Source organism: Echeneis naucrates, chromosome 10, assembly GCF_900963305.1.
Source record: "Echeneis naucrates chromosome 10, fEcheNa1.1, whole genome shotgun sequence".
NCBI lineage: Eukaryota > Metazoa > Chordata > Actinopteri > Carangiformes > Echeneidae > Echeneis > Echeneis naucrates.
This window is the reverse complement of record NC_042520.1, coordinates 7,364,899-7,383,060: the sequence shown is the minus strand read 5'-3', so window position 1 is coordinate 7,383,060 and position 18,162 is coordinate 7,364,899. Positions and strand designations below refer to the sequence as shown.

At 42.9% G+C, this 18,162-nt stretch overlaps 2 protein-coding genes across 5 annotated transcripts in view; one reads left to right on the top strand and one right to left on the bottom strand.

Moving 5' to 3' along the window:
- The window catches only part of tnmd (tenomodulin), a 54,420-nt gene extending 50,389 nt beyond the window's left edge, over window positions 1–4,031 (top strand). Inside the window, exon 7 of the mRNA XM_029511841.1 lies at window positions 2,681–4,031. Coding sequence (XP_029367701.1) covers window positions 2,681–2,890 — 210 coding nt within the window. The 3' untranslated portion in view covers window positions 2,891–4,031. The remainder of the gene's footprint in view (window positions 1–2,680) is intronic.
- A 3,031-nt stretch (window positions 4,032–7,062) lies between these two features.
- elf1 (E74-like ETS transcription factor 1) overlaps window positions 7,063–18,162 on the bottom strand; it is a 37,076-nt gene continuing 25,976 nt past the window's right edge. For 3 of the 4 annotated variants that reach the window (XM_029511839.1, XM_029511838.1, XM_029511837.1), the window contains 8 exons: window positions 17,945–18,001; window positions 13,910–14,084; window positions 13,266–13,370; window positions 12,985–13,146; window positions 12,765–12,848; window positions 11,893–12,085; window positions 11,320–11,679; window positions 7,063–10,560 (listed from right to left, as the gene is read on the bottom strand). In XM_029511839.1, the coding sequence (XP_029367699.1) occupies window positions 9,750–10,560; window positions 11,320–11,679; window positions 11,893–12,085; window positions 12,765–12,848; window positions 12,985–13,146; window positions 13,266–13,370; window positions 13,910–14,084; window positions 17,945–18,001 (1,947 nt within the window). In that variant the 3' untranslated portion in view covers window positions 7,063–9,749. The remainder of the gene's footprint in view (window positions 10,561–11,319; window positions 11,680–11,892; window positions 12,086–12,764; window positions 12,849–12,984; window positions 13,147–13,265; window positions 13,371–13,909; window positions 14,085–17,944; window positions 18,002–18,162) is intronic. The other variant, XM_029511840.1, reaches the window with a different exon arrangement.

Below are 18,162 nucleotides of genomic sequence, written 5' to 3'. Positions count from 1 at the left end.
GACAGAATAAACGCTGACAGATATATGGAGCTGACCTTTGCCACGGCTGCCATGTCAGAGGTGGCCCTGGAAATTTCAAACTGAATAACTACCATCTGACAAGGCTGAAGGGATGGTACCCCTGCCCTTGACCCACACGATGTGGAGAGACTTCCACAATGAATTCCCACATACACACATATAAACACGTTTAGTGGGTGTATCTACCTCTGTATAAGTGTTTGTATTGTGCTTTAAACTCAAACGTCAGAGTGGGGTTAGGTGGTTGTTCATGTATAACAGAGGTGCGAAAAGATGAATGCATTCAAGTCTATAAATGCACGAGATGTTAGTGCCTCCAGAGGGATCTCTCACTTTGGTAAAACCAGCAGAGTTTACTGAAATACATGACTATCTCCTTATTCAATTACATCCCATTTCATTGTCATTCCGTCTGACTGCAGAGCACAGTGAGATAAACATCTGAGATCAGGTCATGCATTTCATATGTTACACTGGCCTGTGTGTCTACATGGAACCAGCCCTTTTGAATACAAAGCAGACTATGAAACAGAAATGTTATCGGTACTGTTTGGATCCCAGAATGAATATGATGAGCTTTGCTATGAGATTTAATAACACATCCAAGCATGAGCTGAAGCTCATGAAAAGCAGTGATCAGCGTGTGTGAAATAACACCAACAAGTGTGGAGATTAGAGCAGTCGTGCTTTGATTCGTTACATCTTATTGAATGACTGATGCAGTTTTCTACTTTGCAGACTCATTCATATCCAGTGCCTCATATTATGCACGGTGGTGCCTGTGCGTGGGCGAGTGTGTGTTTGCATGTGTGTACGTGAGCCAGAGTGTGTGATGAAATCAGATGCAGCGAGGGGGTAATGGCTTTTACTCTTCATTAATGCTTCTTGTTTGTGAGTGACTGCCTCAGATTTCCCAAGGTGAACCATTCTTATCACTGCGGCATCCCACTGGAGACAGCGACTCAAAGCCAGAGTGAATCATATGTACCCACCGTTTTAAAAGGATAGCTCTGATTAATTGTCTTTAAGGTACAATGCTGCCCATTGGCTGTTTGTTTTGATTAACACGGCATTCTTTCGAATAAAATCTTTTCTTCATTTTACTGAGCCGGAGTTCCACATTTTGTAACATCCCAGTTTGGACTGCGAGGAGCAGGTGAGATTATCACTGGTCCATTGACAGTTATCATGTCTTTGCCGTAACAGATTGTTGTGGGGAAGCTGATGACCTGAAACTTGACTGAAACAATAAGTCATTAGCAGCCTACCTGTGCTTGTCATAATAATAAATCAAGTCCAGCTCTCCTCGATATCATCTGTCCCACCCCTTCTGTGTGTCTTAAGTGTGTCTCATGAGAACGCCATTTTACTCAATTTATAAGACAAGAGCAACTGTATGTGTTCCTTTTTTTAGAAGTCACATTTGATGAGTCCAGTAGTCTCACAAATAAAAAAGAAAAAAAGAAAAAAAAAGTTTTTGCTGTAAAACCACTGTAATTAACTCATCTGACTTATAGAGTAGATGCAGGGACCCCCCTAATTTCCCGAGTTAATGTAGCGGCGGGCTGGTGGGAATGCGCCACATGTTCCTGTGGGTCCTGTCCTCTTAAACAATTCCCACCCATTTTATATTTTCCAAACAGCGGATGTGTTTTGTTCTGCACGGTTGCATGTAGCTGAGTCATTGTGACCGCTTGCAGAGAATTATGCTCGTTTGTTCTGAATGCGAAGTCAACGCAGGCCCACATCTCCTGGATCCGAGCAGTTTAACAAGACAGGGCAGGATTGTCTCCGAGGATTCATTTACTAAAAGAGATTGAAATGTGGTCAAATGCGCACTGAGGGCAGGAGCTGCCTCAGCTCGCACGGTGAGTTAAGTGGCACTTCTCCGAACCCCATTTGGAGTTGCTCTTGATCAAAGGCATGGCACTCAGCCCCCATGAGTCTATGAGGGCATGAACCAGGCAGCACAATGGAAAAATCTAAGGGCCATTAATTCTACCCAATTTACCTTTCGTTTGGGTTTCATTTGGCCCCTCTATAAATTCAGAGGCAGCCAGCAAGCGCAAATGAAAGAATCCTTGTTAGGCGATCATTACTCTGCTAATTGCTTTAGGAATGTGCCATGCACTGAAAGTCAAGGTCAGGAGGAGGGCGCCAAGACGTGGGGAGCTCTAATTTGAATGCTCTGGAGGAGGTGCAGCCATTTTGGTGCAGAGTGTGGGCTCCGTACAAGGGAGTGGAGAGGTCAGAGATGAAAGGAATAGTGTAATTATGCTGGTAAGTACCAACGTTAAAGTCCATTTGATCGAATATAGCTCTGGTGGAGAGGTCTGGATCGAGATGGCTCACTGTACCGTCCGCAGTCATCCTAACTGAAAGGTCAACGGTGTCAGATCTTTTTTTAATGCTCTCTGAGTTCTCCCTCTCTGTCACAGATTACATACAGGACAAAACTTTGCATTTTCATTATCAGGCCCGATTGTTTCACTCCTTTTTGGATTTTACATCATCATATCTGCCGACTTGGAGCAAAAACAGGCTCGCTAATTCACGCACCCCCCTGCTCTTCCTCCTCCTCTCCTGCCCTTGCCTTGGAAGGACTGACATTTGTCATGTGTGTGGATCGTAACCCTGCCTTCTCCTGTGTCCTCTGCAGAGGGATGTTGGAATCGAGCTGGATAGCAGACTGGATGATCGTGGCTACTGCTGCCAGCACTGTCGCCGTGGTTACCGCTATTGCCGCCGCTACTTTGAGCCCCTGGGTGGCTTCAACCCGTGGCCATACTACTACCAAGGAGGCCGGGTCATCTGTCAGATTGTCATGCCGTGCAACTGGTGGATCGCCCGAATGCTGGGGAGGATCTGAGGAGGGAGTGTGCTGTCTGGGATTAACATTGTTCTTGTTATTGTAGGTAGAAATTCTCCTTATGATAAATATTTCAGACCCCATGTCAAACCAAAGCCGTTCATGACACACACTGTGATTATCCAAGCCATCCACTAGTTATTTTCATTAGACTAAAGTGTTTAGATCCTTTGTTAGATGTCACTGACCTTTTTCCAACTGTCTAATTTTCCATGCCTCTCGACCTATTCGGTTTTCTTGCTATTTGATCTTGTCGTTGCAGTTTAGTTGGGATGATGTCACCAGGAATTAATCTGCCTTGAATAATACTCAGCTTTGTCTGTCCTTGCTTTTTTTTTTTTTGTACTTTATATATTCAAAGCAGTCGTTCTAAAGGCTTCTGCTTTACATGCTTTACAAGAATCAGACAAACAAAACCTTCCTTATGCCAACAACAAGACACGCACAAATAATGTCCTTTTGTCGTCACATTATACACAATTATTGGTCAACTGCTTTGACCTTGACCTTGACAATATACAAACATGCTTGTAGATCACCTAGATTTTCTTTGATGCTCACACAAACCATGTAATGAATTATATAGAGCTAGAATCAAATAAGATACCTTGAGATATAAAATATTGTATTACACATACAAACGTAAAATATGTACAAAGTATTGAGACAATATCAAGCAAACAAGCAGTAGCAACGTGTCATATAATTCTGTCTGCTTTTGGTGTTATGTTAAGTATAAGTATAGTATAATTAAAGATGCACAGACCTCGCCTGTCTCTTGTGATGTACTCAGTGTTGTGTTATCCTCAATTGTACTCTCTGGTGTTTCAGTCCACAGAAAGCTTTAAATAGTGCTTTAGTTCAAACAGATTTTAATCTGTAACACCATCTCAATCTGTCGAGCTGAAACAACTCTCATCTGTAACAAACTGATAAGCAGGCTCGATATGCATTTGTTATTGATGTTCTGTCGTCAGAATAACAAGGTGCATAAATGCCCGAGAGTATTCCAGCTATGTGAGACATTCAAAAGTTAAACAGAGACAAAAATGGAGCGCTCCTGTCATTCTTTGCTTTGAAGTCTTGTGTTTTGTATCTTTCCTGATTTTTTTTTCCAATTAAAATTTCATTGTATGAATAATCTCAGTTGTCCTATCATATGAAACAATGTGATTTCCTTGAGAGACACTTATTCCCAGAGGGAGTTTGTGTGAAATGTTTGAATCTGACTCATGAAATGATTAGACAGATTTTTTCTTTTCTCCATTAGTCCCATCGCTCATTAGCAGAAGCATTTAGTATCAAATTAAAAAGAGCCTTGTCAAGAAAGAAGCAGCTATATATGCATTCATTGTTTCCATTTGATAGCCCAAGGCTGTCTTCAGCATCTAACGCATCATAAATCTTTGTTTACAGTGAAATGAAAGTATCTGGGCTGCTATGTAGATCTGGACGTTGACTCATGTTGCCTTGGTATGATAAGTGTCAGTAACATCAATAATATTTGGCAGGGAAGTGGCAGTGGATTTAGAACATATTACTGCATGTGATTTTTTATGGATATGCTCACAAATGGAATACAGAATGCAACCATCTTATTTTTAAATCAATAATGTCAATGGCCTGAAGCAACATGTCAAGTAAAAATAGTGACGTTAACCAATGTAATAATTGCAAAGATGCTTCAAATAAACTAACAAGTGTACTGCAAAGCCCCTGAGAAAGTTTGAAAAAGTTCATAAAATCCGTTCATATAATTCATTCCCATTCATTCAAATCACAGAGAGCTTATTAAAAAAAAAATATTCCCTGCACTGCTGTTGTTGTAAAACTGTTTGCACTCGCATCGTCAAATTGTGTAAAGTGTTTTGGTGTTTTTTGTAAGATGCTGTTAGTTGGTAGCTGTCTATCTGCCGAGGTCTTTGCGGACTCTAAGGACTATTGTGTAGTCGTGAGAGTAAATTGCCGTGGAAGCCCTGAGAGTCATTCTGAAAAGCGAAGGCTCACCCTGAGTGGAGAGACTGATAAAGATATTACAGTTGGGTCCCTGAGCTCCTCGTGCCTGTTGGGATAGATGTCCAATATTAACCATGAAAGTCAAACTTTAAATGTACAGATGTCTCGCAATTAAAAATCAGGAGGAGCAGACCCAGAATGGCGCTGGATAGTGGCGATACTGTGCCAGCTGTATCACTGTACTGTGCCTCACACCAACATGTTTACCAAATTGGATTTTTTGAAGTTGTTAGTGATTAAAATGAAATACTGCTGCAGATATATGGAGAGGGTAAAGAAAAAAAAAAGATGAATTTGGTGTTTTCATTAAAAGAAATGCAAAAACCTTGAACCACTGTAACTCTGGTGACATTACTGCCGCGTGGCTTTTAAAATCCATACAGCCACATAAGTAGAGGTTCATTTCCATTCCTCCCATGTGTGGACTAGTTCAGTGCTATCTACATAAGATATGAAGCCAATCTGTGAGTCCGTTACTGCGAGCCCCTCCTCTGTTGACAGGTTGAAGGAATGTATCATCTCAAATGAAGCCCTGCACAATCCTTCTCATGCATTTCACACTGTCTAGGAAACTCCCCCTCCAGCACTTGTTTATCACTGTTTTGACGATGAGAGGAAACAAGATCCACTGCTCTGGAGGATAAACAGAGATACGGAGCATCTCCCAGGTTTGCATAGTCCAAAGGATTTCTGCTACCTGGCCTGAGGAATGGCTGCTGCCACTGCAGCCCACAGGTGAATTAATTCCATTTGTTACTTAACAAAAATACAAGCAAACTTCACTCCCAGCTCCTTATTTCCATTTCAAATAATCGCTCCCTCATTTAGATCCATGAGTTGCTATTCTGGGGCAAAGGAGGGTGAAAACCAATGTATGAGGAGTGTCTGTATTTAGATTAGTGACCTGAAGAAATAGTTCTCTCCAACCATGACGGAGGCTCAGGCTCTGCTGAGGACACATGTATTACCAGTGCCATCTTGTGTGGAGAACTCTGTACTGCAGCAAAGTCAACCACTCCCTTCACATTTCTCAGCTCGTCTGCACCTCCTGTCCTTAAATACATCTACTCCGGGCTCTTTCAGGAATACCACCAGATTTCAAGTGTTCTATTTAAATGTAACCTTGTCTGTTTCAGGTTGGCAACTTAACATCCGGCATAAGACCGCAGTCATCAGCTCCCCTTTTCTCTGTAATGTTGCAGTCAGTCTGATGACCTGATGGTTAAATAAGCTCTCCCTGTACTGTTCCTGCTACAGGCTGGAGGCACAATAATGTCAGCCGTCATCCTTCAACTGCTCCCACTGTGAGAGGCAGCATGGCACAGCAGTAAACACTTGCGCTGTGTCAGTGGCTGCAGGCGACACAGAAATAGTCCTCCTCTCTCCGGACTGGGCTCTCGCTCCATCTTCAGGGTCTCTGACTCACCAACCAAAGGAATAGCAGAGTCGTTACAACTGTTAGCAGCCTTTCATTATTTTGGTAATCCATAACAACCTGTGCTTACCATATGGCAGGCGATCGATGAACCACTGAACACAAAAACTAAAGGTCTGTTTAGATGGAACGCAGGATTGTGTGTTTCTGAACGAAGGGCTTGTGCAATGATTTCAAACTCATTTCAAACCATTTCCCACCTGTGAAAGAGCTTAGAAAGATGTTTGCTGGAGTGAAGAAGCTACTCGTGGTGGCTGCGGCGGCACTTTTTGGCTGTCTGCTTGTGTGAGTGTGTATTAACCCAATGGCAAGACTGGGTGGTGCGGTACACAGCTGTGCATGTGGGTGTAGACAGAGCTAGGCACATTAGGCAAGCCTTGCTGCCAGACAGCTTCCTCAGCCCCCCCACCACCCCGCTGACCCTGAACACACAAGCAGCACAAACCAATACAACCCCGAGCACTCACTCACTCACACACACACACACACAAATCAACACAACACATGCTCCAACTGAATCAATCCGACAGTCTAACCCTTCACATCACCAACCTCTGCCTAAAGATACGCACAACACTCTGGTCTGTGAAGGAGCTGTGGTGACCGATTCATCTGTCCACATTTATGGGCACATAACGTGTATTCAAGAAGAAGAAGCAGCGCTCTTGAGTGCAGTCCAATCAGACCCTGGCCTAATAATGGCTCCATTTCAGTTTCCTACTTTTCCTTTTTTTTTTCTTTTTTTTTTTAAAGATGCCATGTGGTTGAGCGTCTCCCAAAGCTGCAACAGCCAAACACGACAACTCTGTGCTTTCAAGGAAGAAACACTTTGGTTTCATCATTGCGACAGTGGAAATTAATTGGGGTAATTTTTTTTTTCTATTTAAAGCTCACTTTAATTTTTTCTTATTGTCTTCTGTAGCGTTTCTTCTGTGCTTCACAAATTTGAAAACCACTTCATCTGCACAAAACAACAAATAATGATGGTCTTCAGTGAAGATTTCGGTGTTTAATTAGTACATTAACTTTTTTTTTTTTTTTTTTTTTTAATCTATTCTATTCTTAGCATAAGGGATGCCATTGACAACCCAAGATGAAAAGGAACAAAACAGTAGTGGACATACCTCAACATCTCACAGACAACAGTACTTTCTGAAAGAGGCTGGACAGATACAAGAAGGCAAACACAGCCAAAAAGCAGCAGGTTCAATCTCCGGGATTGACAGATTTCATTGCAAATGTAACCCAGTGTAATTACTGATTGTCAAAAAGTAAGTATACATTCAGAGTGTCTTTGCAGACCCAGAGTCTTGCGGCTGATGTGGGGTTGTAAAGCAGCATTTAACTCCTGTCCTTAGGTGCCAGTGCAGATGGAGGTCAGTGTGTCTGAATGTCCTCACTCTGCAGCAACAGTCTGGGTGGAAAATACAACCAATTTACTTTGATACCACTCAGGATCAATGTGGCCTCATCCCCAGCAGGCCCAAGGGGCCAATCGGATGGTCGGGCTGGCCGGCCTGGGGTGTCCTTAACAAAATGGGACAGCAAATGAAGAAGGCACAGACTAGACTGACCCATGAGCAGGAGGATAGAAGAGGCTAAAAGAGACAAGGAGACATAAGAGAGGAGAGAGGCGAGAGAAACAAGGGAAGGACACAAGGCCAGAGGAGACATAAGAGGAGGTGAGACAGACGAAAAGAGGAGGAAATGAGACAGAGGAGGTTAGGGGAAAGGTAGGGAGAGGAAGAGAAAAGATGAAATGAGAAAAGAACAGCACTGGTATGTCTTTGTACCTAATAACAAGACACTTCAGATATGATTTCAAAGAGATATTGATTCATATCTCATTGACACTTTATGAATGAAACAGAACATAATATTTGCAAATGCATAGCCTTGACTGCACGAATGTTGAAAAGTACAAAGAGGTATGTCCGCTGAAAAGAAGGAACCAAAAGCACATTCGGTACATGTTTAAATCAGAAACACAACTGAGGCTATCTACAATAAAATAATATAACATTTGAGTAATGATGCAAGATTAAGGCAAGGAGTCTTTAAAAAAAAAAAAAAAAAAAATCAAGGAAAGAGCAAAGCTGATTATATTGAAAGCTATAGAAATGACAGAAAAGAAGACTTACAAAAAACTAAACAAAACAAAAAACAAATAAACATCCTGCTATTACTTTTGATATTCTTTGTAAATTTCCCTCATGCTTATACATGTAATTGGAATGTGCCATTTTTATACAGAATTTAGAAATTCACAAAATAAATAAACTTGCTGTGGCCTTAAAATTTTATCTCATTTGTATATTATATAATTGTGTGTGTGTGTGTGTGTGTATATATATGTATGTATAAATACACACACACATCATTTCATATAAACAGGGTTTTAACGTCTGAGGAGACAGATAAAATTTGTTTTATTCTGCATACTGCTCTCGCTTTCTGCCACTCACTCTTGCTGTGCCTCCAGTCTGCAGCTCTATACAAATAGTTTTGATGGTGTACTGTCCTTGGTGACAGGAAAATGCCCATTTCCATAGTAACACAGTGTTCTAAGGCCAGGAGTATTAGAGCGCAAATGCATACCTTTTTGTTTATATGAAAATAAATGAGAAATAAGTTCTTGAAAGTCTGACAGTCTGAAAAGCCATTTAGTCCTTATTTCGTCATTTTACCCAACGTTTTCAAGAGTCTTGAGCTGCTCCAACTTTCTGTAAGGCACTCTTCAATTAAACTCTGAGGTGTGTGTTTTTTCACTACATAGGACACCATGACAGAGCATCCACCGTCAGCCATGGGAACCCAAACTTGATTGTGGTTTAAAACAAAACAAAACAAAAACAAAAACAAAAACCCAACAACACAGACATTCACTCTGCCTGCTCTCAGAAGTCTGATTTCATTGCACCATTTGGCATTCAGTCCTGGGTTTTGGTTTGTTGCATTTTCCTCTATAGACATAAAAGGTCCAGCGAGGTGTTAAGTAAAAAATGACTAACTGGCACATTTGGTTGATAGGATCCCTGGTTCATCCGATGGCTGTTCTCCTGGGCAAGAGGTCTGTCTTAGGTGAATTTCGTTATTTTTGTGTGTCTGTATCTCTGCATGTTGGGGTTCATGTCTAAAGATTATGATCTCACATCAAAAAAGTGACCGCATAGAAAAAACCAAACTCTAAACTTTGATTTTTAAAATTAGGCACATTGTCACAAAATATGTGAGTAAACAATAAATCCTGAGGCTGAACTGACCAACCATTGAGAGTACTATGCTGCCAGATCCCTTACTTCTGATTTCTGTTCGGATCACTGTGGTAAGAAAAGAAAACATTGTCTGTGGGCAGAATGAATTTAATTGCTGTTTTTGGTTCAGCTTGTGTGCAAGAGTCCTGTAGCCCTAGGCCTCCGCAGGCTCTGTCTTTATCTGGATAAAGTTTGCAGGCAGTTGGACAGACAATGGCAGCTCCTGCAGGCCTTTGATTTCCTGCTCAGGCTGCAGGGACATCTCCCCACGCACTTCCAGCTCCTCCACAGGGGTCAGGCCCTCACTAGGGCTGCTACTCTGGGAAGAATGTTCATTAGTTATAGTTTCACTTGCAGCCTCCTGGCCGTGACTTTGACTGGTATCAATGATCACAGTCCTATACTGCAGCTCTGCCTCCCCTGCTTCCATCTCCTCCTTCTCAAACGTATGTGCTGTCAGTGAGGGATCACCGTTCACCATCGACTGGAAGTAGCTGGGGTCCAGTAGCTCCTCTTTGACCTGCAGCCCAGAGAGATCGCTGGATTTGAGTACGGTGGCAATTACTGTGCCGGGCTGCTGGGCCACCATGGTCTGGCCGCAGGTGGTGTTGATGGTGACCAGACGAGGGAGAGTGTTCAAGTTGGAAGCGGTGGAGCTAATGACTCCTGGAGGCGAAGTGCAGGAGGCGGTAGAAGAGGAGACTGAGGAGGAGCCCAGACTAGTAACCAGTAGCTGCTGTGGGAAGCCATCCTGCAGGCTATTGGCTCCACCTGTTAAAGAGGCCGTTTGGATAGTGAGGACATCCTTCCCACCTGCTGTGGTGGAGGGCATGGTGTGGAGAATAACCTGGGGTGAGGACGAGTGGCTGGAGTCCCCATTGGCCAGAACAGTGGTGAGAGGAACAGACTGTAGAGAGCCAGAAGATGTCAGGACCATAGGAACTGATGCAGGTGCACTGATTGTCCTGGAAAGACAAAATGAACTAAATACGTGGAAGTGTTTCTTCATCCTCTCTGGCAGAGCTGTTGGAACTGAATATTTAGTTTGTGTGTCTTTGCAAATACAGACAAGGATTATTTTTAGTGGAGCCCTGTTGAGAAAGTTACCCAGTGCTCAGCTATGATCCTAAGCAGCAGAACTAATGCCCTTATTAATATAACAAATGGCATTGTCTGCTGTACAGCAGAAATCATTATTCTCCTTGATTCCTAACTGCAGATGATGTTTAACTGCTCAGAAACAAGCCAAATGACTGAGTACATTAATAATACAGGCAATGGACAAAGAAAATAAAACGGAAAGCAAATTCTGACCAACATCCTTTGGGTCTCCACACCGAGACAGGCTGATCATGATAATTGATCCCAATGAACTGACTGTCATGAAGCACGTTTTAAAATCAAATAATTTGATGTTTTGCAAAATACAAACACTTTTGTACAATTTTTGTTCCTTAGAGTTAGATGCAGAGATGGATAAAAGCTTCGTTTAGCATAAAGTCAGCATCTCCAGAGCTCCACAATTACCACATCTAGCATTGAGTATAAACTGGAACTAAGTGCTTGCCACAGACAATAACTTCCCAAAGCCTTATTCTCAATGTGATATGAGGGGAAAAAAAGGTTGTCTTCATTTACGTAAATTCTCTTTCAACAGGCCTTTGGAAAACTTGTTAAAACCTTTGATAACAATGGCTGTCGTTCAGATTGTCTGCCCTTCTTACCTCATAGCTTGCGTCGGGTCTTGGACACCCGACCCCTGATTTGCCTGCAATACATGGAGAGACTGAAGGAGCTGCCCAGCTTGTCCACCATTAACCTCCTGGTACAGACATTCATCAATTGGCTCCTTTTTCATCTGCTTCATGGAGACTTGGTGTTGTCCCTGAGCCTTTCCGTGCCCTTTGGAGCTGCCACGGACCACAGACCTCCCGTTGGTAGATCTCTGGTTACTGTAGCCGACGTTGGCATCTGAACTTGTGTCTTCATCCTCTATCACCACCAGGTCAGCAGGCATCTCCTTAAACTGGTACACCAGCCGCTGCCCCTCCACTTTAGCTAGGATGCCTCTTTGATAATAGTACCTGCGAGAGAAAGTGGATGAAAGCATTTTAACACATTATAGACATGATCATCATTCAAATTCAACAGCTCCGTGAAATCTTAAACCGTCGTTCTGGTATGTTATTATGAACACATCTGTGGAAGCATGTCTGCAGGGTTCAGAGCTAAATGGGAGGTACTGTGCATGACAAGGACGACTTAGAGAGTGGTGCTCATCTATATGTTCATCTTACCTTAGAGCTCTTCCCATGGTTTCATAGTTCATGTCAGGCTTGTTCTTGTGTTTGCCCCACAGCTTTGAAACCGCTTTGGAGTCCACAAGCTTAAAGATGCCTTTCTCCCGCTGTGTCCACTTGATGTATTTGGGACAGGTGTTTTTATCCTGCAGTAAAGCCAGAAGGAATTCCCACAGGTAGATGGTGTTGCCTGCACATTGAAGGATGGAATTATGTCATGGGTTTATAAGGAAGCACATCATCAGTTCGTTTGAAAAGAATTTAGTGTTTTGTTTTTTTTTCTTTCATATGTGGTATGGCAGCAATAGGGTTCAGCAGAAACTACTACTCTCTTATAGCCATTACTGAGAGAGCTCTGTGTGTGTGTGTGTGTGTGTGTGTGTGTGTGTGCACGTGTGCTTTGGAAGGGAATTAATTATACCAAGGCTGGGAGTAAATTACTCTAATTGGCAAGATACTGTGGCCAGAAGTGGTTAAAAACAGTATCGCTCCCAGCAGTTACTTGAATCCCTGACACCATGACAGGGTGATGTATTTGTGTGCAGCTGAACCTGCCGTCTCCAGCCCCCCTCCTTTGTGTCATACTGTATGGTGCAATGAGGGTTCTGAACAAGCAGCGCTGCTCTGCCTCTATCAGCAGAGCATCAGTGTGCCCTCCAGCCTACAATCACTTCTGTTTCCCTGTGAAACACAGCACTCTGAGAGTCCCTCATCCATTAACTTGGCCAGATTCAACCCAGCTGAACTGCAGGGGTTGAGGACTGCTGTTTGCACACTCCACAGGAGGAAACAGAACGTACGCAAGGGGAAGAGAGACCTTGATTTTTATTGGCTCATTATGGAGAAGCGGACTAGTTAGTGGGGCTTACCTTTGCCCTCTTTGCTCTTCTTCCTGAGTGGCAGGTTAGGGGTGGTGATCGGGGAGCAGGGACGCACCGCCCGCGGCTTCCGGACTATGATTCAAATTGAGGAGTAGTGTGTTATGAAGTGGAAGGTGACAGTTCAATCATCCAATAATTTACAGCACTGAAGCTTTAGATCATTTTTATGTTCTAGGGGGAGGAAGAAGAGGAGGAATATATATGCTACCTTTGTTTTTCTTTTGGGGCTTCAGGGGACATTTTTGTGGGATCTCGTCCATGGATGAAGTGTCCTCGTCTAGGGACATGTCAAGAGCACCATTGTCCATATGGTCAGGCCTCAATGGGGCATATGTCAGGTCTGACTCCAGCAGATTGCCATAAGTGTGAACTAAACATTAATAAGTAAAACAGAAATCGACAGCAGACAATGAGTCTAAAGCCTCAGATATGTGTTATGCAGAATCAGAGGTTGAGGACAGCTCAGAAATAATTTGCAAATGGACTTACTCATACGTTTCTCATCCAAAATGTTGTTTGGAGACTCCATATTAAGAAGAGCTGCTGCAGCTTCGTTTGTCTCCATGCTGTCCTCTGCGCCTGACACTGTTGTTTCTGTGTACCAAAAACAAATTCATTGACTCGAGATGCCTCGAGGTACAAACTTTTTATAATGTGGTATTTTCTATACCACAAAATACTAAATTAGTATTAATCGTCATATACCATCAAGAAAAAATGAGTATAAAAGAGCTATTGTGAATAGATGATGGCTCATGGAAATTCCTTAAAAAGAAGCTACAAATGGAAAGGAATGACTATAACAAATTCTGACTTTAACACTGGAAAGGTTGTTTGTCAGACTAAAGCCAATACGGTATTTCATTGATTGAAACATGTTGGATCATTCGCCTGTCAAAATTAACACTGTATAGAACATTTCATATCTTATAGTTCAAAAAAATATTTTGGAAATTTCAGACCGGGGGCCTGTTTTCTCTGATCAGATGATCTTAAGATGCTCTAGATAAACAGGTGCCAGTGATGTAAAGCCTGGAAACGGTGAGATTTGGACCATGGTCTTCTTTATGTTGGTAAACAGTTGCGAACAAAATGTAAACTCGTAAAATCATAACCAAGGAAAATATCTTGACCTGAGAGGTCCACTCCTCCGACCAAGATGGATGGCTCCTCCACCACATGGAGGGTGGTGTCCACCATGATGCCATTGGGCACCTCATCTGAATCCAGGCCTGAATATACCTGCAGCAGATCGGCTGTAGGAACCTGCTCAACAATCACAGCTGGGAATACTGATGGGTCATCCAGCTGAATGGAAAGAGGACAAACACACACACGCACACATATAGAGGCCGGTATGAAAATGTTGCTACACCAGAGTTACTGCAGGGACATGGGGAACAGATGGTCTTTGGGAACACATATGTGTATATCCAATAAAAACCCCATTAATTCTTCCACTACACATTACAAATGCAATTTAAAAACCACACATGACTTCAGATTAATGTTATAGCCTGACCCGGTCTCTCATTTTTATTGTCTTGTAAAATATTGCAAATTCACACTCAATTTCAGCTAATATGGAGGCACATAGCATGGAGGGGAGCTCATTTCTGTGGTGTAGCAGGCTCCCACAGGGGCCCGCTGAAGAAGACAGGAACCAGATGTTTGATTTGGCCTACTTCTCCTGAGAAGTTAATCTTATGCTCAGGAATTATATAAGTCCACATGAATGTTAATGGATCAATCATGAACTGAAAGCAAGCACCCTCTTCATCATGTCCCAAATGTGCTTTGGGAATTCTAACCTTGCTGTCTCATTTCAGGCATGGCACAGCTTTATACAGGAAGGAGCAGAGGGAGTTTGGTCTAAACCATTGAGAAACAACTAAGAGGCACAACAGACCCAACACAAATGATGTCAAGGGTCGGCACTGGGTACGTGGTTCGTGTCAATGGGAGGGTTAGGACTGATTCACTTCTTTAAAATAAGTGGGTCATGTGCTCAACCGAAACCTGTTTTAATGTTCCTCTAGTTCTGGTTGATTTGTATGAAACCACACATCATTAAAAGGTTGAGGCGTTTAGAAATCATCCAACTAAATGAAAGTTTTAAACCATAATCATTAATTCTGCTTTAGAAAACCACTGAGAGTCGACTGACCACCAGGAGATGGCAGCATACTACACCTCAAAAATGTGCAGAGTTCATGTCAAAGAAGGGGCTTTATTGTCATTGTACCGAAACACAACAAAATATTCTTACACCATGTCAGTGCCAGGACACGAATGGAACGTGTTTGAGCTACTCAAGGATTAGCTTATAAATTTGTGGATTGCTGATCTGATTGTAAAACATCAAAACACTCCAGCATAAAATTCTCAGTTAAAAACTATTAGACAGCAACATGCTTTCTGTTTAGGGACATGTTTGGCAGATTCGGGGACATCACTGAGCAGGACAAACAATGAAGGTGAATTCAAACGAAAACCAAACAAACACATTCCTACAATGAAAACGTAATTAAAGGGGAAAGAGACAAAAAAGTGCAGTACGACAGGCATGAATAAAGGTGTATCTGTCTCTTTGCACAAGTGTCCATTGTTGGTTTGGAGCTTGTGGCATACCAGGTGTCTAGGCCTTGAGTCGTGGGGTTGAGAAGAGGATGCAATGGAGGCAGCTCCACCCAATTTCAGCTACACTTTAACCAGAAAACTAACACCCCGGCTTGCTATTTGGACACGGTGTTCAATGTTTAGCCAATTTATGCAGCACCAACAGTAATCAGCTAAATCTGTTCATTAGTCGATCATGTGCACTATACAAACTGTGTAATGTACACAAGGGTAAGTATAGAGCACGATGGCTGCACAAGACATGTCATAACTGCAAAGATAAGCAACAAACAGACTGTGCCAACAAAACCATGAGGCCTCTTGGGGCTAATAAAAACCCTGGGTTTTGCTTTGACTACAGACACTATCAGTGTCTCACTGACATACACCGAATGTTTCCCATTAAATGGAGTCTTTGGTAGACATATTATCAGATAGCTAGACCGGGAGGCTACTGCAGCGCCTTGTCTGTACTTAAATGATGTTTGCAGTCCTTGAACTAGAGTCAAATGTGTGGCATTTTGACTGTTGGTCTGCTGAGCTCCTGAAACATCAGTACCTCCTTCCCCCCTCCCATCAAACGCACACACAGTCGTACACAGTCCCGCACAGTCCCACACAATCCAACAGTCGTACACAGTCCCGCACAATCCAACAGTCATACACAGTCCCGCACAATCCAACAGTCTAACACAGTCCCACACAGTCCAACAGTCATACACAGTCCCGCACAATCCAACAGTCATACACAGTCCCACAGTCGTACACAGTCCCACACAATCCAACAGTCATACACAGTCCAACAGTCGTACACAGTCCCGCACAGTCCAACAGTCGTACACAGTCGTATACAGTCCCACACAGTCATACACAGTCCCACACAGTCCAACAGTCGTACACAGTCCAACAGTCGTACACAGTCCCGCACAATCCAACAGTCGTACACAGTCCCGCACAATCCAACAGTCTAACACAGTCCCACACAGTCCAACAGTCGTACACAGTCCCGCACAATCCAACAGTCTAACACAGTCCCACACAGTCCAACAGTCGTACACAGTCCCGCACAGTCCAACAGTCGTACACAGTCCCGCACAGTCCCGCACAATCCAACAGTCGTACACAGTCCCGCACAATCCAACAGTCGTACACAGTCCCGCACAATCCAACAGTCTAACACAGTCCCACACAGTCCAACAGTCGTACACAGTCCCGCACAGTCCCGCACAGTCCAACAGTCGTATACAGTCCCAGACAGTCGTACACAGTCGTATACAGTCCCAGACAGTCGTACACAGTCGTATACAGTCCCACACAGTCGTACACAGTCGTACACAATCCCACACAATCCCACACAGTCCCACACAGTCCCTCACAGATTGCTGACAGAGCAGGAGACGTCTGGTGAGCCTGTCTCCACTGTTATTTGCAGTTAGCTGGATCATGTTTTAGCTGGTAACACATTTAGACTGTACTTGTATTGTCATGTAAACCAGGTGTGAGTTTTGCACTTTGAAAAGAGTGCTGTTGTGTGTCAAAATAATAACTACGGATGGGAAAAACTGTTGGATGAGAGTGTAATACCGTGAAAAGTTGGGACTCTCGGTAGAACTGACACCAGGCATAAAACACATTCTGACAAATAACATCTTAACATCATAAAGCTTTTAACTGCTTGTTTTCTTTGTCGACTAAAATTGCGTTTCTTGTAGGGAAACAACAGAAGAAATAAGCATCGGGTTGATTTGCATTTTTGAGTTCCCCATTCTGCCTTTGAAAGCAACAGCATCTGTGCACCCCCCAACCCACCCACTCATACCACACCCATTCTCTTCTGTTATACCTGCCAAGCCACAATGGAGTGCAACTGTCTGTGGATTTAAAATATCCTCAGAAAAACAACTGTCTCAAATATATAGTTCCCTAAAGAACCAGAGATGTTCTTTTTTCTTTACCTAAAAGTCAAATATATTTGCATTTTTGGCTTGAACAGAAGAAACTTAAGAGTTTAGATTTATTTGAAATTAGGAAAATAAATTGTCTATTTATAGATGGATCAGAAATTGTGCAGTAAGCTAAAGCTTAGTAACTACCTGCAGTCTATACATGATAAACCGTAGGGAGCTACTTATTGACTTAAAAACCAATATAGCAAGGGTAATCATTAAAGAACCTACTGTATCATTTCTCTCAGCTCCAACAGCTTTATTGTGGCCAAAATTCATTTTTATAACTGCCCAGAGAGACAAAATGGCCACCGTGGCAGGACATTAGCGTGTTGTTCTTTTTAGCAGTATTTTCAGGGCTCGGTAATTGGGGCATACTGCTTGCTCAACAGGCTAAGTGGGTGCCTCAAAGCACAAAACTGTAGCCCTGGAACAATGCAAGACCTTTTAGTGGAATTATCCCAAGCCTTTTAAACAGCCTTGTAACTGGTCTGTCAGGTTAGGCCTGAACCCGTGCTATTCAGGGATCCAATGACAACTAGTCAGTCTAGATACACACGTACAAACACCGGTACACATAAACACACATACATCCACACTTACAATCAAGCCTGCTCCACAGGATTCAGACACGGGTGTGGGGATGAGATAACTGCAAACCTGACCAGGCAATGAAAAGACACATAGGCACAGGTTCACATCGTTTGCACACAGAGTAACCTTTGTGTCATAAACACATTCACGGCTAAGCCCCGCCCTGTTTCCTCCCACACACCCGAACTTTGCAACAGGTTTTTTCTTTCCATTTCCACCCAACAGCC